Raw genomic sequence first — 25,605 nt, 5'->3', positions numbered from 1 at the left:
TCAAACCTTCCAAGGTTAAATGCTCTCAAATAAATGAGGTGGTTATTCTCACTTTACTGCAATTTACTCTTGTAACTGCAAGCTGCCAGCAGGAACAGGACTCTGCAGAATCTCTGACATTTGAATATTATCTGTCAAACTGAAATGTAGGTTTTCCCTACTGCTAAGCAAAACAGACTATCTGATCTTTCACTGCTAATCTGAAAAGTTACAAAGTCTGCAAAAGGCAGAGAAAATTAAATTAGTTTGTACAGTGTGTGTCCAATCCTCTATATTGCTTCTGCTGAAACAGTTCTGTGGGGAAGATTTTGAACCCCAAGCTCCCTAGACTGAATCCAACAGCTCTCCAGAGATGTGATCCCTCTACTTCCCATTGCCTGCCACTCAAGCACTAGAAATGAACCACACATCCGAACTGGGACAGGGAATTCACTGATGAAACTGAGTCAAAACACAACCCAACCCAGGCAGGCAATCTTAGGGATAGGAACAAAATTTGTGAGAAAACATCCCGAAGTTATGAATGTAGAATGAATATCTCAAAGAATTGGTCTCTCCTTCTCCCTCAACACAAGACTGTTTTGAAATGACAACAGGTTTAAGGCTTATGCTTTTGCTCACATGATGATTAAAACAACCAAGTTTTCGGCAGTTGCATTATAGTGCTAATCCCACTGTGTATCCTGTTCTGTGGTTATGACACAGATGCCTCCACAAAACAGGAAGTGTACACCTACCATTAAAAAGCACAATCAATTAATCAAACATAATTATGCAAACCAAGAAAAAATGAACATCTGTAACTTTCAAATTTTCCATCCTAAAAAACCCACCATCTTAGTGTCAATATGTGTAAGGCTATTGTTCAGATTAGTGCTACTTATTAATGCACTTGAAGTACTCAAATTTCTTACAAACATATGAACTGCAATCGCTACCAATAACAGTATTACTGCTGGATACTATTGGATCTGTGAAGTATCTAGTCAATATGCAAACGTGAAAAAATAATCTTTAAATATGAATTTTTCCTTTAAAGCCAGTATGAAATAAATTACTTTAGCCTACTACTTCTATTGAGTATGGAAAAATGAAAACCATAAGTTGTTTCATGAAATAGCATAAAAATATTTCTCTTTATGAAATGCTCTCCTCTTGCAACATTTCGTAGTCTAATTGTAGCAAAAAATCACTCCAGAAGTTTGAAATAACACCTGGAATATAGTTTTCATTTGCTTTATTTATTATTGGAGGAACGCAAAATGACTGAGTGGAGAGGGGATGCATTTAGCTTCTCAAAAAAGTAACATTTAAGAACCCTTCTGAAACTGTAATATTTAATGGAAGATTTGACAAAACAATAAATCAATACTGATAAAAGAAATGTTGTGCCTTTTTGGATAAAAATTGCAAATTACAATTAATGTTTCAGCATTACATTTTCCTTGAGCTACTCCTGGCTGATATATAACAAAACACTCCTTATTCTTAGAAGCAATTCCTTTAGCCTCTTACTACACTTGGAAGTATTACTGGCAAAGAATGCAGCTTTACCAAATGTACATGCAAGGACCTTCCCGTGGATATATATATATATATACACCCAGGTATATCTTTTGATTCTGCAGAGACTCACTGACTTTTGCTCCTGATCTCAAACCTCTGTCTCACTTGTGGCAGTCCATTGTAGGTGTAAGGACTACAATACATCAAATGCTATCATCAACAGGTAAAGGAAAGGAAGATTGGGAAACTAAGTCTTCAGTACAACAAACAAATACAGAAGATTAAAAAGTACTCACAGAATTTGAAACCGAAGTACTTTCTTCCCTTATGTGAATATGGTGAACAGTATTGGGCTGCCCAATATCTCCCCAAAAAGGAGCTGACAAACCAAGGCAGGTCTGAGAGGCTGTAACCAGCATGGTTAGGGAGGTGAAGCACCTGACACCAAAGTATTGAGAGTGCTAGTTTGATCAAAGTAACAGTGGCCCTCACCAACATGTGCAATTTATTACTGGATAGTTATGGAGGAGACACAGCCAGGCTCTTCTTGAGGATGCACAGAAAAAGAGAAGACGACAAGAGACACAAACAGCATCAAGGGGAAGTCTCACTTGGATTGACACAGCAAGTGTGGCCAAATACTGAAGTAATAGAGAAGTGGTTGCTAGAGAAGTGGTGGTACCACCACTCTCAAAGACACTACCAATGTGACCAGGAAAAGCCTGAGCAGCCTCATCTAACTTCGAATTTGGATCCAACATTAAAGCTGGCTCTGCCTCCAGTGGAAAGTTGTGCCCAGTGACCTCTAGAAATTCCCTAGAGCCTCAGTTAATCTATGATTCTCTCTATCAACCAGATAGCTCAAGGGACTGTATCTTATTTGAAACTAAGCATGTGAACCTTGCAATTCATTTTGGATTAAAAGATTTGATTGCATAAGTATAATTATATTAATGGAATTTTCTCAAAGCAATCTAGCATTCAACCCTACAATCACAGCTAAATGATTAACCTGTTAAGTTTCAGTGATTCTCTGAATAAACTATCAGCTACAGCCCATGTTTATCCCGTGGCCTGTGCTCAAATTACCACCTAGCTTCCTCATCTGATCCAGCTGCACAGATTAATAAATACATGAGGTACAAAGTGTCCTGCAGAAAACAACTACTGCATATGAACTTCCAAATGTGTTATACAACAAAAAAACCCAGCAGTTCAACTAATTAAATCCTGAGCCTGTAGGTAAAGCAATCAGAGTGGCCATCTGATCCAGTCACAAACAGATTATCTCAAAGATGACCCTGATGTGGCCAGGGAAATAAAAACAACCATTCTTTCAGTTTTAAAGGGGAGAGGTGCAGAGCTTCTAACAGAGCCTTATGGCTTAACAGACTGAAGTCAGGGCTCTTACTGATGGATTCAAGGGCCCTCATCTCAATGAAGCCTCAGCAGCTGTGCTACAAACCACGGCAGTTTTTGTCCTCACAGCCCCTTTATCTCCTGCATCTTGCTTCATTAAATGTACTGTCACCCAAACCACACTAAAAAAACCCAAACAAACAATCCAGCAGTTCCAACTTGCCTGTTGTACTGTACTCTTACAACCCCAAAATTTCCCATTGCTTCTTCTTCATTAAGGTGTTATCTTCTTGGTTTTCCTTTTGCCCTGCTATTTGTACTTCTGGCAATCCTTTTCTCGTGCTTATGTGATGTCACCTGGTCAGTAATAATTCTTTCTAAACTCTCACAAGCTTATTTTCTTTTTTCTTGTTCTCCTGTACAAGAGAGATACTTTTTTGTTCCTATCAGTCTGTCCTATCAATAATTCCAATTAACTATAAAAGGCATTGCACAAAATGCCAAATTGTTGAGCATTGCTATGATTTAAAAAGCTGTGTACATGATATGTGTAGCCAGGAATCTTCTCATTCTCTTTATCAGCAGAAAGAAAGTTATCTGTGAGACAAAAAAAAAAGAAAAATAAAAAAAGAAAAAGAAGTTCTCAAATTGAGTAATCAAAATCTCTAACACATCCACTGGGGCCAGATGATTCTTCCTGCTTCTGAACTGACCTGTCCAGACCATTACAACAAAAGACCTTAATGTTTTATGAAGATAATTGTTTTGACAAAGGAGGGTAAACAAGGAGCAGGTGAAGCCATGGAAGCCCACATTTTTTAGTCTTTGGGGTGAGAGCAGAAGGCGAATCAAATCTGTGGGGTTAAGTACTAATTCTGTGCTAATATTTCTGTATAAACTAAAATTCTACAGTTTGGATTTACCCATTCACATATCATAAGATAAAAAAAGGGTTCTAACAAATGCTGGTTTTGGAGCTAGTGGGATGGAGGACGATACCTTACAGAGTGCCATTGATGCTGTAGATGGAGTAAGTGGACTGTAGGAGCACAAGGGCAGCTGATTTGTTGTGCAATTAAAAACAATTCTAGCTTGGAAAACATTCACACATGAGAGGTGACTGCAAAATGTCAAAGCAAATCCAGGACTACTTACAGGAGGGAGTACTGACTTCTTGAAACAGTGACAGCTCTGTGATTTTATAACCCCTGTGTTGTTCTGAGCTCTAAAAGGAACAAAACAGGTGAGCTCATTCTTCAGTAATCTCATTTGGATTAAGAAAATGCTAATCATGTCTAAAAAAATCTCCAAGCACTTGTAGGAATGCAGTGATCTCTCTCTCTCTCTCTCTCTCTCTCTCTCCTGAAATGAGGTATTCAAAACGAAGAATGAAAAAGGTGCAAGGCAGGCTCTCACTTGTGTCTGAGTTTGTAACACAATATCCATGGTTTTACAGGCTATGTTTTACATTCACTCTGTATCTATTGTTATTTCCCTTTTCCACTGAAATATTAGACTTCTCCCCTGATAGTTTTTAAATATACTGCATAAAACCTGTAGAATAAAGATTAAATTCTCCAAAACTTTACATAAATTCGTTTCCCTCTATCGAAATGCATTCACATCACAATAATTTTGATTGGTATTGCCACGTGTTTTAAAAGGTGCACTCATGATGCATAGTTTTAACACAACAGTTCTAGTAACATTCCCTTCCGATTTCAAAAAAGGAATTCAGTCAAATCAAAGCTTGAAACCTTCCATTTAGTACCTTCCATGGTAGGTGACATGCCACAAATCAACACCAGAATGAAATTATGCCATGCAGTTAAATGCTATCGTCTCCTTATGGACTTTAACACACAATTTGTTTCATCTGGGGCAAAAGCAATGAAATCAGGAAAATGTGACAGGGTTATTTATACCATGACAGTTGTTGGGATCTGTAAATGCAGTACAGATTGATGCCATACAGACACATGCATATATTTACCACAGCATTGTGGGGTTACAGACTAATACAAAGATTGTTCTGAAGTTACTGAGCAGTGTGGTGGGAGGAAAAAAAAAAACCTTTCATGTTACCATTCTAATATGGACCACGAAGACATCAAAGGCAGAAGCTGAAAACCCCACATACACTGCTGCATACCCTATATCCAGTAATTAGTAATTAGTATAATATATAGTGGGGTAATGCCTGTCTTCTAGCAATTCCTTTTTATTCTCTGTTCCTGTTAAAAAATATATATTTTACTTGAGGTAAAGTGCTCTACCCCTATTTGCTTAAATACAAAAATAAAATCTTTAGGAGATTACCATCCAAAATTGACCTTGATTTTGGGTTTATTGTAACTAACACTGGTATAGCTCATTTTTACAGTAGTAAAGCCTATGATCTTACATCTTGTTATGTAGGTTTTTAAAAATAATCCACACTAGATCTACTTTCACAGACATCCCAACATTTTTCAGTTACTGCAATTCCCTTGTATAAAGTATCTGAAAGTGAACTATTGCTCACTTCAGCATCAGATGCACAATATTCAATGTTATTATTGCATGCTCAATTCTCCTTTTCACTGAGGCTGATCTTCAAACTTGTGGTCTGGGAGTCACAGCTGGAAGCTGCAGGTGAACAGAGTTCCTCACAGACCCCTCTACTAGCTCCCGGCCATTTGAGCATCTCTGAGTAAGGAAAACAAAAATATGCTGATGCTTACTAACATCATTAAGCCAACATTTTTTCATGCAGCCTTCTCCTTTCACTACTCAGCTTGTAGCAGATTAGCCACTATACCCTTCATCAAAAGCTCTGGCCTTGAAATGTACAAAATCTGTAAAATGTACAAAATTCTATAACTATTCAAGTATATTATAAGTACATTATATAAGTATTCAAGTATTCCATGACTATTCAAGTGCAGCCTCTACTCCTTCCATAATCAGTCACAGATCTTTACCTGCTAATTCCCTGGGTGGACCACACAGTTTGTGGGTAAATCAGAATTTGTCTTTTACAGTGACATTTAATTTTGCAACTAAAGGAAAAATCAACAACCTCCCCTTGGGTAAACCACTTTAAAAATTAACACCAAAAGACTAAGCCATACATTCAGTTTGAATTTCTGAAACATCCATTTTCTTCATGCAAAAAGCATATAGTTTCCTCATGAAACAGAGTTTGTTAGTTGAAAGACTCTAACTACTTTATGCAACATACACTGGATCACTAGAAATACACAAGTATTTGACTTAATTTTTCAGTATTTTATGGTTCCATATATGTTCAATCAGACTAGGCAAAGTGCTGTAATAGCTACAATTCTACATTTTTACCTGTTGATCCCAGTTTTTATTCTCATACACACTTTTCTCATGCCTTTGCTAGATTGTTATTTTAAAGACGTGAATATATTACTAGGGATAATGATTGACTGAAAAATCTTCTTAGTGACATCTGTACTTCATCTTCCCACAATGGTTAGTGTTTCATTTTCCATTCTAACACACCAAGAACAAAGAAAACCAAAACCCAAATATTCCCCAAGTTCAAAATAACTAAGCAAAAAGCTACCCTTTTTTTTTTCTGTCTCAGACACCTGCTTCAAATGCTTTTTTTTTTCAGCATGAAAATCCTGACACCTCAAATTGTATATGAAGAAATGCAAACCTATTTGATTTTAAGAATCAGAATCATCTAAGAAGGCAAGACATTTCTTCAAACGATAAATTCTGCATTTCAAATATAGCCAGCATAGTAAAACTGTCTGGACCTTCCTGTATGAAACCAGAGGATCTTTCCTCCTACAGCATGCAAGCAGATCTCTCCTGCTGTAAAACTGAGGGAGAACGTTCACATATTCTCTTTTTCAAAGTTTCTATACAGAAATAATTTTTACAGTTCTGCTTTCCATTAAATCTGTACTATAGAATCTACTTGGGAAATAAAACCCAAATCAACAACAACAACAACAAAAAAAAATCCCACAACAACGATCTGCCTTTTGGTTCAGCTGTTCATTTGACAAGAAGAAAAATATGAGGACTATTCTTATCAAAGCAGAGGGTGTTGGGTTCCATTACTTACCAGGTTCTACCAGATTTATTAGCATTAATTTTGATTCAGTGCAAGCAGACTATTTTGCAAATCAACAAAATCCTCTTTTAAGCAAGTAAACAGACAGATGTCTCTGGTAATGTTATATTCAAGTGAAGGAAGTTGTACAAACTTGTGAGGGGAAAGCCACCTGAACAAGTTCTTGTTTTCACCAAATAAAAAATGCTTAGGTCTCCTTACCGCTCGTTTTTTGTTATTTTTTTTTTTTCGGTTTTTTTAGGGGGGGGGGTTTAAAAGTTGTTTTTCTCAGCCTTACTGGATCTCTGAATATTTGAGCCTCCCTAAAAACTATGTACAGCCATGAAACATCAACTCTATTCTGAGAAATCCAGCATACAACCCCACCACTGCCCTGTTCCCTCATCTATATAAACGCTCTTTTGTACAAGGCACTTTCAGGAAATTGCCCTCCTCCTCCCCCGCTTGCTCCCCACTGTCCCAATCCCTCTCACTCCCCCCTCCCGATCAACGCTAGGGAATAATTGCATTTTTGTTGGAGCACTTCCAGCCCCTCCACACGTTCCACTCCGGAGGCAGCAGCACGCTGGAGCTTTGGCACATTCCTGTTTTAACACACATACGAACACTCATCCGCAGGGAAGCCAGTGCCATCAACCTCATTCCCAAAATAATGACCTTTCACTTCTCCCCCAAGCAACTTCCTCTTTTGCTGAAAAAAAATACACTGCTTCCAAATGAAAGAAATCTTCCTCTTTCGACATTTGACTACCAGTATTTTGAAATACTGTTTCTCCCACTGATCAGTACTCCACGTGTGAGTAAATTACCACTGCCGAGACAGACGGACAGACAGACGGACATCCTCGGGTGCCAACACTTCATACCCTGGAAAACTGGTTTGAAAACCTAGTTTTTGCAAAGGCCTTTCTCCTCCCCTCTGAGCACCCGAAAGAGAGCAGAAACTCGCCTCCATGCTCCTCTCCTGCGGAAACAAACACTTTAAGTCCGTACCTTCCTTGGGCTCATCGGCTTCCGAGCTCATGGTGCCGGGCAAGGCTCCGGGGACCAGATCCAGATGCAGCCGCAAGCCAACTTCTCTCCCTCTCCCTTTCTCTCTCTCTCTCTCCCAGAGAGAGGAAAGGAAGAAAAAAAAAAAAAAAAAAAAAAAGGGAGCGAGAGAGAGGGTTGGGGTTTTGAGGGGAAAAGTCTACGAATTCAGCAAATCACAACTAACCTACTCGAGAGGGATCCCGCCCCTCTCTCCGCGGCGCACAGCGGCTGTGTGAAAAAGCAGCACCTCCAGAAAAGCCCGGGTTTGCTCGCCAGCTGCTGGCGTTTGTGAATCTCACTCTCTCTCCCAGTCTGTAGGAAGGGTGGAGTTTTCACTTGTTGCAGCTTGCCAACGTGGTATGAGAAAGCAAGCAGGAGAGGCCAAAAAAGCCAGGAGTGCAGAGCAGCGTCTGATTGCGGTGACTGACAATCGCTCCCTTAACTCGCAGGGAAATCTCTTTCAAAGCCTTTTATTTTTAAGCCTAAATGGTGCATTTCAACACCGTTTGCTATCTGGAATTACTCTGACTAACACTGGGAGACTTAATAGGTGCTCAAAGATGAGAAGTGGCAGCCTTCTTTCAGGTAGTTTAATCTAAATAATTTTCTTCCACTCATGTTCACAGCATGGTGCCATCTGCCCTGAGACTAGCAACACTACACACTTTACATTCCAGGAAAAAACAGAATTCTAGAGAACTAGAAATTCTAGAAAAAAACTTTGTGCTATGGTTGCCCCACACACATCCCAGAAAAGATGGATATTTTTAACCACTACATGATAAAATTTTATAGTAAGAGAACGAGGACCTTTTGCAGCCACCTCAGGGTCTCCAATCTGTCACATACTTTGAGGGCAAAATCAGGAGGAACTACTTGGAAACCTATTCTCAATTAGTACAGCCTCCAGTAAAATCACTGTCCTCGGGAACTATCTTTCCCTGCTTACTCATTTAGTGGATTTTTAGCACGGTGAACAGGACAAAACCTCGCTGGAAACACGACTGCTCTGACAAAAGGAGAGTGTGGTCCCTCAAGTGAAGAAGGCCTGATGGCACTGCCAGCTCCAACATGCAGTCAAATTTCCAATTCCCACCCACCTCTCCATCTCACAGGGTTAAATGTGTGTGCCTGAAGGGCTGTCAGGGTCTCCCGGAGGTAAAACCAATAACAGCAAATGCCTGACTGGAGTCAAGTAGAAATAAGTGCATATCATGGTGTAGTCAGAAAAAGCCAAAGCTGTTAGCTGTGCTGCAGTACAGCACAGAGGAACAAAAAAAATTAAAGTGTTCAGATTGTAACATTCCCTTGTACTCCTTAAGGCTTAAACACTCACAAAGCTGGAAAGACCAGATGTAGGTAGGATGGTCTTCTAAATAGCATTTACTGTATGAATTCTGTACCTATAACAGGGTTGCTCTGTGGACTGGGGTAAATAATACTTCAGAATGTAAGAACTTCTTTCCTATTTGCAGTTATTTTATGGTAAGGACTGCCCTTTGCCATGTACTCCTCCCACACCTAGCAAAGACATATTTCATTTAATTTAAAGGCTTTTGGAGCCACTGCCAGTTTCCAGGTTTCCAAGACACAAAATTCCATGGGCTCCTTAAGGGTATTCCTTAAGAAGCTAGCTGTCTTCTACAGGCCTTATCATCTCCTGTGGTGTACAACGCTGCATCCTTGAAAGCACAAAGAATGAAACTGAATATTACCCTAAATACAACACTGGAGTAGCTAAAGAAGCCCCATTTTTAAGGCTAAAAAAAAAAATAAAAAAAAAATAATTAAAGTACTCGTTTAGGGTAATTAGGAGATTAAAAACACTCAAAAAACTTCACACAGAATAGACAAGGAACAGGAAGAAACAAGGTTAGTCCAGAAGCACTGCAATAGCCTCTGGGGTCCTTTACTCAAAGGAAGTGTTGTAGAGAGATGGGAATATAAGCCAGCATCAAGATCCCGACATGATCAGATTTACATATTAGATGATGCCTTTTGTTATTTTAGATGACAGACATAGAGGGATAATAAGACTTATGATTAAATGTCAGCAAGTTCTGCAAATTAGGATTTCTCAAATCTCTCAGAAACTTTATACCTCACTGGATAGATAACAAAAATACAGTGATTTTATTTTGTTTCTTCCCTACAGAATCAAAATCACATCTCCTCACACAGTCCTGTTACTCCTGCATACAGGTCTCAATTCAGATTCAAGAAATTGTTTTTTCTTTCAGTTTGATTGTTAGGTTTCATAAAAATACATACACTGGCTGAATAGACTCCAACCTGGCTAAAGACTGGTTAGGTATGTAATTTTCTGCTCTCAGGTTAAACAGGGACTAGTATTGGCATACAGTAATGGGACATTAGCACCCCTTTCCCAGTCTTCACCAAATCACCTTTAATTATTTTACATAGAAAGACAACAAAAGTAATGGAATGAGGCAGGTTAAAATTCATCAGAGTCTGTGGAAAACACTGGGAACCAGGTAACAGATGACAATACATCTACAGGGAAGTGACATTTATCAAAGCATCCAGATTGATCTGGATCCCATGGTGAGTAAAAAGCCTGGAAACCCCCAAAAAATCCCTCTTTAATTGTAAACTATGCACGTGGTTTGGAATAAGAATGACAAAAAAAAAAAAAGAAAAAAAAAAGAATGACAGAGATTCCAGAAACATAATTACTAGGTGCAGCTAAACTTCATAGGACAGATTCTCTTACAGAAAAATATCTCCCTACAGTGAAGGCCTAAAACTCACCACATATTTGGACAGACACTGTAGTGGAGGGAAGACCAGAATTCCCAGAGGAAAATGAAACAGTCCGTATGCAACACACATAAAACAATGGGCTGACATACTTCAGTGGCTAAAAGTCTAAAATCTTCAAAGCTGGGTAAGACAAGGAGAGTACGGTCCTTTCCACCCTTCTCTGCTGAAACAACAACAACAAAAATTCTGGTTTTATTTTGCAAAAAAAAAAAAAAAAAAATTAGCTAGTTTTGGTTTGGCTTGGCTTTTAACTCATGATCTGTAAATTGTCCTGACTTCTGCTAAGCCCTAAGGGAGGGTTACCACAGCAAGAGCAGGCTAGAGCCAGGCCCTGGCTCACTAGAGTGGTGCATGGGGAATTGTGAAGGGATGGGTCAGCACATCCCCATGCAGCACAAAACCCTGCTTATGTTTTGTGTCACAATCCCCACTGAGACAGCTCTCTTCACACAAGGATTTGTTCATTAGCTACAGAAGTTGGAAAGCCTATTATGTATTTTGTAAGTATATAACAGAAATAATAAACATTTTAAATGCTTAGATACTTTAAAAAAAAAAAAAGGGTGCTAAAATTGCTGTCAAAAAAGACGATAATGTTTTGTTTCATTAAAAAAAGAGGAAGCAGCACGACTACCAGGAAAGTATCAGCAAGAAGCTTTCAAAAGAAGGCAGCTGCCATGGAAGCAAGACTACATCTTCTACTGCAAGAAAAACCCTGTGCAGACCTAGAAAAGTCCTAGAGAAGGACGTGGTAACACTTCAGACATTGCACATTCATGGGATTTTTAAAAAATCACCCAAACTTCCCATATTTTGTTAACATAGTTAAAGTTGTCTAGTAAATAGATTCTGCTCTTTCAGAATGTCACATTCAATGCAAAGGAATGCAAAAAGCACTCAAAAAAAGGTTTAAAGCAAACTTTTAAACAATAAAAAAATAATATCTATACCCAACTACAACTCCTTGATACAGATGATAGTCACCAGTCCTTTTACCTCTTTTGCTGACTATAATTTACTGAATTATTTGAAGTCACATGACAGACCTAGATGGACCCCAAGATCTGGATGTTTCACCACACTCTTGACTGTGAGAAAAAGGAAAAGGTGCACAAGCAAACTCAGCATGTGATATGGAATAGGAAGGGCAAAACAAAGAAAACTCTAAAAATGGAATCACTATACACAACAAAATTTTGTAGGGCAGCTTCTCTTACAGAAAACAAAAGTAACTTCCTACAATGAAGGGCTTAAAACCCACCACACATTTGGACAGATAATGTCGTAAGGGCAGTCCAGAATTCCTAGAGGAAAAACACAAGGAAACCTTTTGCCATTTCTCCTTTTAGCTGAAATAAGCTGTTGTAGCTATTTATGAAACCAGAAGTTTGGGTTAACAGATTTTCAGCTTGTGAGGCTCTTCAATGCATGTGGATTATAGATACATGATGCAAAGTTTCACACAGGATAAGAACATTGCATACCATCCTGAATCACTCACATATTTTTTTATGTATACAATTTTCAAAATGTACTGGGAAATGACATGCCACACTATAATGTATTTTACCAATTCTCAAGAGTTCTGACTTTTTCTCAAACTAATGTTCTGAGAAGGAACAAGATGTAGGATCGTTGTATGCAAGTCTATGACCTTCCAAACAAAAAAAACAAGGTATCAGGTCTGGTCTGCATACAGCTATGGAATCTCCAAACATGCTGCTCTCTCATAAGGACAACAAGATGCTTACACAGTATCTCAAGGAGAAAAAAAAACATTCAGACAATGGGAGTTTTTTCTCATAGAAATAAGAGCAAAATTGTTAAATTCAAGTCTGGAAGCCATGCTGAGATATCATTAGGAAATTAACTATAGCTACTGCTTCTGCAAGTCATGCCTTAATAACTTGCAGATTTTACCTGAAAGACCTTTTTACAGAAGTTGCTGATTGAGAAAGCAGGCAAAGACAACACAGAATTGTGCCCTTGACATGCTCCTTTGCTCCTTTCCTGCATTCCTTCCAATACCACTACAACTCTTTCCTCAGGCAGGCAGATCATAATTGCACTGAGTTGCAAGATGCGCAGATCCATAAAACAGGAAACACTTTTGTTTTCTAGCGCTTCTCTCTCAGCTCAGCCTGGCGGGTGAGGTCTCAGAGCAGAGATCTTGCCGCACAAAGGCAGGATGTGGTGCCTCTTCCAGCACTGTCCCTGCTGGGATGCAGAGATGCCAGCTGCCAGGTGCCCGGGTGCAGCGCTGTGCCGCCCGGAGCAGATGGGCACGGGGACAGGCTGGGGACATGCCACAGCCACAGCAAAAAAGTGAAGTACCAGCTTTCTCGCTGAAACAAAGAATTGTATTATGCCCACTTTATCTAAGCTGTTCTGCTTTCAGTTATGCACTTAAAACAGTTGCAAACGGGCCAGGCAAACCGAGAAGTTATTTTGAAGCTATTTCCTAACACGGAGGTAAAGCAACACCATCTGTAGCTGTATTACTCCTACTATTGCAAAAGAAAGTGCAATATGCACTGTCCGTGAGGTGTGAGCACAGCAAAGCCAAATTCCAACTCTTACACAATTTAATTGTTTTGGAGCTGAGTAAAGAAAAAAAGATCTTGATTAGCTGTGTGATTTTAATAGCACTGTTTATACAGTTCTATAGGGAACACAATAGCCTATCTGTTGCTGTAGCCAGACTTTACTACTGTTTTATCTTCTACCATAAACAAGACATATATCAAGATAACCTAGACAGTACTTAGCTTATGATCAATGTCAGAAATACTGTTTTCAGCAGTATTCAGTGTTTCTACATAACAGCACAGCTCTAACATCTCAATTATATATGGTGCAGAATTTTAAACCAATATTTCTAAATGCACATAAACTATCAAGTAGTTTTTATCTTAGGAAAATCCAGCCCACCAAAAGACAGAGAAGCAAAATAAATAAGAGATTAGCAGGTTGAGTTATAATCCAGATCTCAAAGATATGTGTACTCCTGGGTTTGGTCTGATCGTTGCTGCTTGTAATTCCTTAACTCATTATTTTCCTTTTGCCCAACAGACTTCAGACCAATGCAGATGATTACAGTGCTTGCTGAAACACTCTCAACACCCCCACCTGTTGGGGAAACCCACGAATGATACCCTAGCATGTGTTTCTACCATGTGGTTAACAAATTATAGAAGTTAACATTTAAATGTTAACAAATTACAAAAACATACTGCAAATTACAAATTACCTGATTATTGTACTAGGGGATCACTCAACAGCATTTGCACCATGCTTGGCATCCAGCACTTCTATTCCTTTCCCCTTCCCATGCTGCCTTCCCTTCTTTTTTCTAGACCTTCCTGTTAAAACATCCATTCTCAACCTTCTGCTGGTGTACTGAGGTCTGTCCATACTTTCATTTCCAAATGGTGAAAGCAAAACATGACAAATCTGGCACTGAATGGACCCACACCAACCGCTGCTGTGGCCTTTCAGTGCAAACAAAATCTGGGGCATGACCACAAGGGTAAACTGCAAAGGTGTGTCTGAAGATCTCCTTCAGACAATCAACCAGCCCAATGAGCAGCAGATTGGGGTGACAAAGGAGCTCACAACAAGCATACCAAGTGAGGGATAGGAAAAAGCAGCATGTGGGGGGGCAGATCCTGGATTCCATATGGATGCAGTTAAACCTCCCTGACAATCCTCACCCAAGCTGTTCTCCCTGACAGAAAATGGATGGAGAGAGGGCAGGAAGATACTTGCACAAAAGGCTCCGTAAAGTTGAACCTACTTCATATTGAACATAACTTTGCTAGAACATTTGAAAATCTCATCTCTGCAATACCCATGACCACATTTATAAATATTCAGAGCTAACAGCACAAGAAGACAACATGATAGTAATGACCTTGCAAACTGTCAAGACACCATGCAGTGTGCATCTTCCAAACTGCTGTCCTTGTCCCAAATATGTTGATATTTTAAGTTTCCAACAGTGACAAGAGTTGTTTTTAAGCTATTGTGAACTCTACTCAAAAGCTCCTGTGGTTAAGAGGTGAGGACACTCCACTTAGCCTCAAAATGAGGCTTTCTTCATACATTTCAGCTGCATCTCCCATTAATTACTGGATTATCAGTCACAGCACAGTCTCAGCACAGACCTGGGATGGTGGCTCAGACTGAGCCTTACCTTTCAACCTCACAATGATCACTATTTGTTACAGCACATTTGACCAGCACATTGCTAGGGTATAAGACTGCTCTCAGCTCAGAAAGGATTTCACTGACTTATCTTTTTTCTTTCAAAATCACTCTGAAAATTCACACACAAAGCAATACTGTGACTTGTGAGATGTGAATTCTGATGTACTTCTGACTTCTTGTCTGTACATATCATGTTGCCAAAACACACTAATAATATAAAAGGTCTTATTGCAGTCACATAGATATCGTACACTGAGAGCAGCTAACTTATCCAGAAGTTACAGTTAGTGAAGACAAGTTTTCAGTGGATAAACAAGCATAAAACAATTTCTGAAGAGTAAACAATGCAAACAATATTCAATGGCTTGTTTGTTATTGTCACGACTAAACCCCAGCTGGCAACTGATCCCCACAGAGCTGCTCACTCACTCCTACCCAGGGAAAAGAATTGGAAAGCCAAACCTGAGAAAACTCGTGGGTTGAGATACAGATAGTTTAATAGGCAAAGAAAAAGCTGTACACACAAACAAAGCAGAACAAGGGATTCACTGACCACTTCTCATGGGCAGGGAGGTCTTCAGCCACGTCCAAGACATCTGGGCTCCCTCACAGGTTAACAGTGACTTGGGAAGACATGTTATCCCTCTGAATGTCCTCTCTTCCTCTTTCCTCCCACAAATTTATATGCTGAGCATGACACCAGCTGGTCTGGAATATATCCCTGTGCTCAGTTTGGGTCAGCTGTCCTGGCTGTGTCCCCTCCCAGCCTCTGGTGCAGCCCCAGGCCACTGCTGGTGGAGTGGGTGAGGAGCTGAAGGACCTTGGCTCTGTACAAATAGCAAGGAAAACACCCCTGTATTAACACTGCTTCCAGCAGAAATCCAAAACACTGCCCCATACTAGGTACTGGGAAGAAAATTACACAGCCAAAGCCAGCACATCTATCCAAAAAGAGAAGGCAATCAGGCACAGTTGCTGATGGTCTGAGAACTGTGGCAGAAGTTAGAGACTATGTTTTTGAGCGCCTTGCACCAAATCATGCAGCATGCACTGACACTCACTGTTTCTTCAAATAGCAAACACTAATTCCATTTTTTTTTTCCCGTAGCAGGACCACAAATTGCTCCTGCCAACAGTGCTATGCCAAGCAGAGACTGCAACCTGCATGAACAGAGGTAGGAAAATGCAATTCTCTGGTCTGGGGAAGAGTACAGCAGATAAGAGGTCACACAGGAAAATAAGCTTCCCAACAGTAGTTTATTATGTAATTCTTACTGAGATACTTGTGTTACTATATGTTTGCATCCTTTGCAAAAAAAAAAAAAAAAAAAAAAGCAAGGCCTAAAAAATCTCAGAGGCAGAGCACCAAAAACAAAAAATCCCTGCACTGAAAACAGAAATCACACCATAATGTCACAGTTTCCTCAGACAAGTAGAGGGGGTCAGTGGGTGCTACACAGAACCTGCCAGCACCACCACAGGCCATGAGAAGAGATGCTACACCAGATCTGCTCTCAGTGAGACATGAGAGTTATGGCCAGAGGCTTGTGCACCAAAACACAGCACTAGAACAATCTTAATTGAAAAGAGACATTTTAATTAAAAACAGAAAATCTAGTATCACATAGCCAAAACTCAAAAAGAGCTCCAAAACAAGGTGCCTGAACTAGTGTTAAATACAGTACATTTTAAACAGTGCTATTGGAGTTATGGCAAATAATGGCTGGGTTTTTTTGGGTTTTTTTTAGGGTATGGCAGTGATGCTGACAGAACAGGAAACTGACTATCATCTTAAAAAAAGGAAAGTTTCTGTTCATATGAAAGTGGTGTACATGTGGGAAAACACATGTGTCTCAGTTTGTGAGGGCTGTGTTCCAGTCCCAAGCACACAATCCAAGAGTTTTTCTAATGTGTAACAATCAAACTATGCCCTTTTTCTCCAAGACATTAATCATGCAAACAGTCAAAACACTACTTGCATATCAAATAGAGATCTTATCTAGAAGATCTCTATTTTGAAAAAAATTCAAATTTAAAAAAATGAAAAAAACCCCTATATGAATATTCTCCTATTAGTACAAATTCATCTAAGAGACTAAAAAGAGAGATTTAAATGGATATTAAACCTAAGCAGGGTTTGCCCTTTAAAACTGAGTTTAGCTATAGTTTACATTCACAAGCCAGATGTATTTAATTATATGGTATTCCTTCAAATAACCATATTGATTTCTGCTTGCTCCAAATTGGCTTTAAATCAGTTTATTATTTGCATAAAGCTTAAACTGAAGCCACAAAGAAGCTGGAGGAACACTTTCAAGAACCAGTTTTTTTGCGGGTTTTTTCGATTTTTTTTTGCAAAATAGATTAACTAAGACTATGTTGAACAAGAGCAGGAAATTCAATACCCAAAGAAACTCAGGAACTCATAATTTATGGAAGTCTTAGAGGGCACTTGCTTTCTCTGGTTTATGGTAACATTTTCATAACTAAATCATACTTGAGAAAACAGCACTTCAGGCTGTCCAAGTGAGAGTGTCTGTCTGCCAGAGCAGCACCATCTTCCTCTTCTTCCTCTCCATTCACCATGCCAGCATAGGCATGTGGTGTCCATTTACAGAACATATACAGCTAACCTTTGGGTTTTGTTTTTTTTTTTGTCTGAGAGAATTCAAACTACTAGCTCTCTGACTTCTTTCTAAATAGATAATAAATTAATTGTATCTAAAAATAAGTATTTGTCTCAAAAAGAAGGTCTTGGATGATTTCTAATCTAGTTATAGCCACTGAAAATCCATACATTTTCCCCCTCTATTAAGCAAGCTTACACTAGTGAGCAATATTCATGTATATTTCACGTGTAAACTCTGGTTAACATTTCCACATAGCATTAAAAGTTCAATATTGATTGCTCTCAGATCCAATAAAAAAATACCACCAAACCAACAAAACACATCAGAATTCTGCTGAACTTCAAATGAGTTTATTTCACAGAAGTATGTCTAACTTCTCAACGATTTTATCCACTTTACAGGATAATCATGCTCCAGCCCTTAGAATGCTTTAGCAACAATAACAACACAATCTGCACTCTGGGGCTCAGCCAAACTGAATACCACTTCACAGGGTTATTGCAAGACTTTCAGGAACTATTTCAAGTATTCAATAAAAAAAAAAAAAAAAAAAAAAAAAAGAAAGAAGAAAAAAAAAAAGTTGTGGATAACAAGATCTGAACAAGACTTCTTAGTCTTGTTGCTCAATATCTTGTTTACAGAACACTGAATTATGGCACATACTTGAGATGATTTACTTGTTCAGGCAGATGGTCTGTCAGGGCTGTGTCTCTGCAATTCCACCAAAAAGCTTAGGACTTTAAAGTGTGTTTCCAAAGTCTGAGACTCAGTATGGACAATAGCTACTGTCTTTGTCCAGTAGAAAATAAATGGGACAAGAGAAAGAATAAAGACCGCCACTGACTCGGCACACAAAGGGTGCAGCACTTGGATCAGAAATCCCACCTAACAAACTTCAGAGGATTGCACGAAGGTCAAGTCTCTCAGAAGAGATCCACCTGCTCCCCTCTGTGCATCCCACATCCATCTCACTCAGACATGCCAGCAGCTGATGTTGGCCATGGAGCGTTTGCTACTGGTTTTGGCCAATGCCACGAGGTGGCAACAGCACCCTGATTTAGAAAGAGCAGGTCTGCTTGAATGAGAACCCAGATTTAAAAAGAGCAGAACGAGTTTTGCTCATCCAGGGAACAGAGCAGGAAAGCACTGCTTAAAATGTCAAGCAAGAACCTTGCCATACAGCCCTGAAATAGCATTTTGTACTGCAATACACAGAAAGGCTGCACGTGTGTTTTGTACATGCTGGTATGGCAAATCTGGAGGACTAAATTCTTCTTAAGCAGTGTACATCACCTGCAATCAGTCAGCAAAGCATCAGGTAGCAGTACAAAATACCTACTGTTTTTTCCTAATCCAAATCCCAGGGAGGTTTGAAAGAAACTTGAGTATATCTAGAGGATAGCTGCATTACAGTGGCAAGATAGCAGATGATGTACTGGTAACAGCTTGGCTCCAGGAATTTGAAACTGCCCTAAAATTTTAAATATCACTTCAAAGTATGGATAGGATTGTGCTACTCATGAAGCTCACCCTTGCTCCCAGCTTCTGCCTGCAATCACTTAGTTTAGACTGCTGTGCCCTCTGTGTTATTCCCTTCCCTTCCCTGTCCTGCCATTGGCCTTCCAGAAATGGGATAATGTAGCCTTCTTTTTTTTTTCCCTTGGAGGGGATGTGTTACCTGACCTGTAACTCAACTGGCAAAGTCAGTGCCAGCATTTCCTTCTATCAGGCATGCAGGATTGTTCTGCTTGCAGAGGTGCTGGATTATTGATGGGAACAGTGGTGGATTAAAATGTGCATCATATACCAGGAACGTCACATATAAAGACTGAACATGCAACCTCAACTAAGTCTGAAAAACCTCCCCAAGCATTAGGCTTTTCTTTGTCTCGCCTCCACGAAAAGACTCATTAATTTTGTGAGAATTCAAATATTCAAAAGATGTTTTTCTTTTGAAAATTAAGAGCAACTCAAATGGTGGCAAAAGGATGGTATATCTAATAGTTGTTGTTGCTGTGTCCACTGCAAAACTGCAGTTATCTGGTGTATCATCCCTCAATATTTTTTCATATGCAGCTAATTTATAGTAATAGAAATGCAATCAGAAAAAACAGAATATTCTAATTTGATCAGCATTGGGTAGAGACAATTGCCTACCATGTTTTTAGATGTATATGAAAATAAAAATTACTAAATCTATGTTATCTAGTTCCAGTCTGTCTTAGAGCATTTAATACTAAATGTATGACAAATGCATATACATTCCCTATAAAAAAAGATAAAGCAGGAACTGCCATCACTTAAAACATTCCCTTTACTCAAAACAACTCTACTCAAAACAACTTAAAACAACTGTAAGCAAGTAAGATTCTCCCCAAAATCTTTATCTGTATTTTAAGCCAATGTAGAGTTATCAAGTTATTAATCTCTGTAAATGAAACTGAAAAAGCAAATCTGCACTAACGAATCAGCATTACCAAATACCAGACCTGACATGCTTGTCTTAACTGAAATAAGAGAACAGTACTAAGGAACACAGTAATTGAAAGCACTAAAATAGCATCTATTTAGCACAAAGCTCAAGTCCACTTGGCTATACAGCTGTTTCATTCAAACCAGATTTTTATAACCAAACACTCTTACTTGATCTCAGTGCAGTTGGCTGTATATAGAAAACAGCAGCAAGCAGTGGATGAAAAGTAAAGCTGAAATGTGGCATTATGAGGCCAGGCTACAAATATATTTGACTCAGAGCTAGTGCAATGCCTCCCCAAAACAGATAATTTCAACATCTACATAACATAGCTTATTTTTAAAGTCAGGAAAAAGCCAGCAGGAACTTACCTGACAGTAAACAGTGAGCATGTTTGGGCAACATAATACTAAGGCCATCATGTTTCCCCATTTCCTGAGAGTTTGCTTTCATAATCCTCTGTGGTTTTTACTCCACAGTTTATACTGTAAATGTAGACTGACCTTCAAGCTTGTGACCATTTCTTGACAGTTCTTAGTTAGTCACTGCACAAATAATCTAATTTCTTTTCAAAATTTCTATGGAATTTAAACACAGCAGACTCCGTATGTAGAAACCTGGAAATCTAGAAGTAAGTGTATCAGTCTATCAAACAGGATAAGGGATAGAAGAACAGGATAAAGGGGTTAAGAAGTGAAAACTTCTCTGCAAAAATCACAGGCATGACAAAAAAAAAAAAAAAAAAAAGCTGTTTTGATCCTAATGACTACAAAGAAGAAACAAAAATTCCAGTTTGTCACAGTGGGCTTCTGATCTAATTCCAATATTCATCACAAATAGGTGAAATACAAACATTTAATAGCAAATGAATGGGCAAATACTGGAAAAAAATTAACTGCTCCACTAAAATATGCAAGTATTTAAGACAAATAAGGAAGTCTATCTAAACATAAAAAGTCAAGAAAAAGAATGTAATTTTAAAAATTACTATTCAAAACTGGTATTTTGTGATGACTGATGAGAAACACTGTTGCTTTGTCTTAGATGTGTGATCTTGATTCACTTTTTTATTTCTGTAGTTTTTAAGAAGTGTGCAAGTGCAGTCATCATGCAATGTTGCATTTTAAAGGTATAAGGTGTAACAAATGTCAGCATCCCCTGCATAACTGGGCAATGCAGGTTCTGCAGAGCCTTCACTGACCATGCATACATGGACCACCTCAGGTGCATTCTGTCTGTCTGTTTCTTCCAGGTCCTTTGAATGTGGTATCTATGAACATTAATCCTTTGAAGAGTGTTGCACGTGAATGCCAAATCTTTCTCTTAAATGCAGCCATAAAATTATTCAGAGAACTAGATGTTCACAGGGCCAATGTGCACAACAACAACAACCATAAACCACTGACTTAATCACGTTTGTGCAAAGAAAGTAACATATTTCATGACCACAGAGATTTGTGCTCATCTTATCTGATCTCCAACTTAAATATACTTATACCTTGTTAACAATTGGTTTCTAAATGAAATCAAACCTGAACAGGGTTAGAAATGCTTGGCATTGAGACTTGAAGTAAGAAATTTTTTTTAATCACCTTGAAGCTATTTCAAACATCATTATATGAAGAAATAAACAAATGTCACAGATTATATTTACTCCAAATTAATGTATTAACATGAATCTCCATTCACAGAAAGGTCTTGTTTCAGAGCTCTAGGATACAAATTTTTCAGGGGACACAGGTGCTACATTTCCATGTGAAGGGCATCTCTCTGCAGACAGGAACAAGGAGTTCATGCATGTCAGCTTCTACTGATGGCCAGGAAGTCCTTACCCAACCTACTGGTGGTTGTGAATCCCATGCAAACTGGCCAGCTCTTTTTGAGGGTACTGACACCTGATCCAGGGATGTGTGCAGGAATCCCTTGGTGACCAAGATACCATCTTTCCATCCTAAATTTTTTATGGCAAAACTCTCATGTATAAAGTCAGAGATTTTTCATGTGACCTACTACTGGTTTCATAGAGTAAAAACACTGTAACTGCAAATGTCTGGTCAAAATTGGCTGCACAGGCGAGTTAATTATTCACAGGTGGTTTATACTAAAACTCAAACTAGATATAAATGGTATTTTGACTAAACAAGAAAAATGAAACTGTATCTTCTGCATCTCAGCAGAATTACCAACCCCAACGAATAGTATCTGTTTCTGCACTGAGCCAGAGAGAAGCTATTGATCAAAGTGTTTGATACATCTCCCGGAAAGGAATAAGGGTTAGCAACATAATGAAAGATAAAGTCCAGGTAGTGACAAAAAACACGGACAGTTAACATCTGCCAAGGTACCCATAAAACTACTATTTAACTAACTGTATTTGTGATACCTGACGCTCTCTTGAAATATGTATTTCTATTTTAATTTACATTTTAGTGATTACAAAGTTTTTGGGAACCAGTTTCATTATAAAAATGAAGTAATTTAGTTTAAGGCCAAAAGCTTGAGTCTATTCAGCACCTCATCACAAGCCTGTGCTATCATTCTTGTCTGTATAAACCTTGATTTACTATAAAATAAAGACAGCAGTATTAAACAACTGCCTATGTGGTTGACTATTCAGAAATAGTCCTAAGACATGCATACTCCATCCACAAAACAAAATGCTTTCAAATGCCATTCTGGTGCATTCCTAAACGTTTATGTTATCAGTAACCAACATCTTTAAGAGATACTCACATTGTGACTAAGCACGACTGGAACTGCTGGGGCAGGTGTGCTCACATCTCCTCCCTCTAGGAGGACACAAGTAGTTGGATCATGCTGCTGTACTCTTGGTTTCTTTACAGTCTTTAAGTATCAGAATCAGCTGGCAGCACTTGAGGCAGAACAACAGAGGACAGTGAACACAGATAAGGAACACATCTGGAATTATCTGTAGCTATCAATAAACAGCCCTCCTCCGTATCTCCTTCAGGTGAGTGCTCATTCCTGCTCACACCCTTCTTCTGCTCCAGAGGAAACAGGCTGCTCAGGGTTGCAGCCTTGAAAGACAACGCCTGTCTAAGGTGCTCCATGGGCTTGGGAAATACTAAGAAACTCAGCTGTATGGGGTGGCAGGTGTTGACTACCCCTGTGTTTAAAACTGACATCTCATGGGGCTGAGAAACCCCCAGCTTAATGGGGCTGAAACTATCTAGCTGACAAGGGGAAGCACTGGGGAAGGGAAACAGTCCCAGCATTCCCAGGACTTCCGAGTATTTTTGAAGCAGAAGTACTCAGCAGGAACTCACAGCTCAGACTGAGAAGGGGGGAAGGCACCCAGTTGTGGTGCTAGGAAACCACAGGCTCACAAACTGAAAAGCCATTACTTATTATAGTCAAAAAGAAAGGTAAGGCATAGAAATACTTATTTCAAGTTCTGTTTTTTTTCAACTTTGTGCTGGATCTCTCACTAGTGGCCCAGATGTTTAACCAAACTGAGTTACCTTGTAAGACAACCTCCCAAAAGTCATTGACTTCCCTGTGAAAGACAAGGATGTCACACTTCTATTTATGTGATACATTATGATTCCTAACTGTCAACACTGAAGCATGACACTTGTTCTTTCAGAGGGAAAATGCTAGACATCCCCCCATGCTGCATGAAACTGCTGTGCACAGGTACACAGAAATGCTGTGCCCTAACCATCCCAAGGGCACCTTCCATGTAATCCAAATCTGGATAGGTCAATCCTATAAAAAATCTTGTATTGCCTTGCAACATCCGGAAAGAATTTAGAATTCTCAAAACAGCAATCCCAGCTTTTGTAAGGGACTGCTGATGCCATGCACCATTTTTATAGAATATGGCATGAGACACTATGTCAGCTGATGACATCACACACTCCACTATATCAAAAACATGAGAAGGGATTTTCATCATGATACAGCTGCAACAAAATAGAAATTGTACCATCTGTGTCCAAATGCAGAACAGAAGAAGAAAAACACCACATCCTTTCTGGCAGGAGTCCAAAGATGTGGTGGTGAGATGCAGTTGGAGGCAAAGACAGGAAGACAGTCTCTATAGGCAACAGCACTGCTTCCTTTCCTGAATATATGGATGAGTGCAACTGGCTTAGCTTCTTTCAGAGACAGCACAGAAAATGAAGAGGAACTCCTCAGTGCCACACCTCTATCCTTGCTGTGAGTCCAGCACCTCTTGCAGGGAAAATTCAAGGCAAGTTGATCTTCTGGAAGAGTACTGGGGTCTGCTTAAATATCTCAATACTAGATGAAAGTTATCTGAAACACTTAAGGACTAGCACTTAATAATTTGTTTTAATTTACAGTAGTTAAGGGGCATAAAAATAGGAGTTTTCTGCTTACATTGTAAAAGCAAACAAAATATCTATTTTTGTTCATTTATGTAAATGGAAAAAATAAATCCCTAACCAATCTGCTCTTCAAGCATCCCTTGAAGAAGTTGGGAAAAATCCTGACCAGTAAAATCATACATCTATGTCTTCAGCACTGTGGTTCTGCAGATAATGAAATACAACTGGAATAGTGAAGAAAATCACAGCATCTTGGCTTTTGTGAATTGTTCTGTTTTGTTGAAGTATCTCTGTCACAACTAATGCTATTTTAAATCACCTTCTGTATTGTGTATTTTAGAGAAGCAAAGGACTACAGTAAAAACTCAGTATTCAGTCTAATATTCAGTTTAAAAAATATATCATTTTAGCTTTCTCATGTACTTTGAAAAAGTTACTGAAGATCAGGATTTAAGATGATTAGCTTTCCTCCCTAAGTTAATATTTCAAGTATGTTGAAGAATCTCTGTCCTTCCTTCACAAGCACTATTTTTCCACCTGCATTAAAAACCTATACAGAAAAAAATAAACAACTGCTAAGGACAAATATTTTTTAAAACTCTGTATGTTTGGTAGTAGAAACACAAAAAATACTTTGACATGCACGTGCATGTCAGCTACAAACGTACTTAGTGAGATGTTTATGGAGCAAGAGGTTTTTCTAACACACAATACCAGTGCACACACACATGGCTTGCAGATGCCACATTGGCCCTTCTCAGATCCATCCTGCAATGCAAACCTGCCACTGCTGACCCTGAGAGACAGATATTCAAACCATCTAACCACAAAATTAATCATTAGACAGCTATATAACCGGCTAAGATTAATGGAAAAACCCCTCAGTGTTTGGCATCTTTTGTTTTCCATACATCCATTGTACTCAGGCACTGCTGGGTCAAATTCCCCTGCACTGCAGGGCAGATCTCCCTCTTCCCTGTGACAAGTGGCACAATAAATGCCACACACTACAGTGGCCCTACATGCACGTTACGGATCATCAGCTGTAGTGAAAGGCAGCTCATTCAGGTCTAAGAGTTAATGGTTGAGAAACAAAGCTAAGCTGTATCAAGTACTGAATGCTCTGAAAAACCCCATACTTCAAAAACTGACATAAAGAGGATCAAGCACCCTTCCCAAAAATATCTCAGAATCCAAACA

General features: G+C 39.0%; 1 protein-coding gene across 4 annotated transcripts in view; it reads right to left on the bottom strand.

Annotated features, from left to right (window-relative positions):
• TNFAIP8 (TNF alpha induced protein 8) overlaps nt 1-25,605 on the bottom strand; it is a 57,763-nt gene that overhangs the window by 12,189 nt on the left and 19,969 nt on the right. Inside the window, exon 1 of one of the 4 annotated variants that reach the window (XM_079331527.1) lies at nt 20,263-20,283. The exons of 2 other annotated variants lie outside the window; for them this stretch is intronic. In XM_079331527.1, coding sequence (XP_079187653.1) covers nt 20,263 — 1 coding nt within the window. In that variant the 5' untranslated portion in view covers nt 20,264-20,283. Of the gene's footprint in view, nt 1-7,957; nt 8,306-20,262; nt 20,284-25,605 lie in introns of those variants that run through there. One more of the 4 variants, XM_079331528.1, reaches the window with a different exon arrangement.

The sequence above is a fragment of the Erithacus rubecula genome, assembly GCF_903797595.1.
Source record: "Erithacus rubecula genome assembly, contig: SUPER_Z_unloc_4, whole genome shotgun sequence".
NCBI lineage: Eukaryota > Metazoa > Chordata > Aves > Passeriformes > Muscicapidae > Erithacus > Erithacus rubecula.
This window is presented reverse-complemented; position numbering and strand designations above follow the sequence as displayed.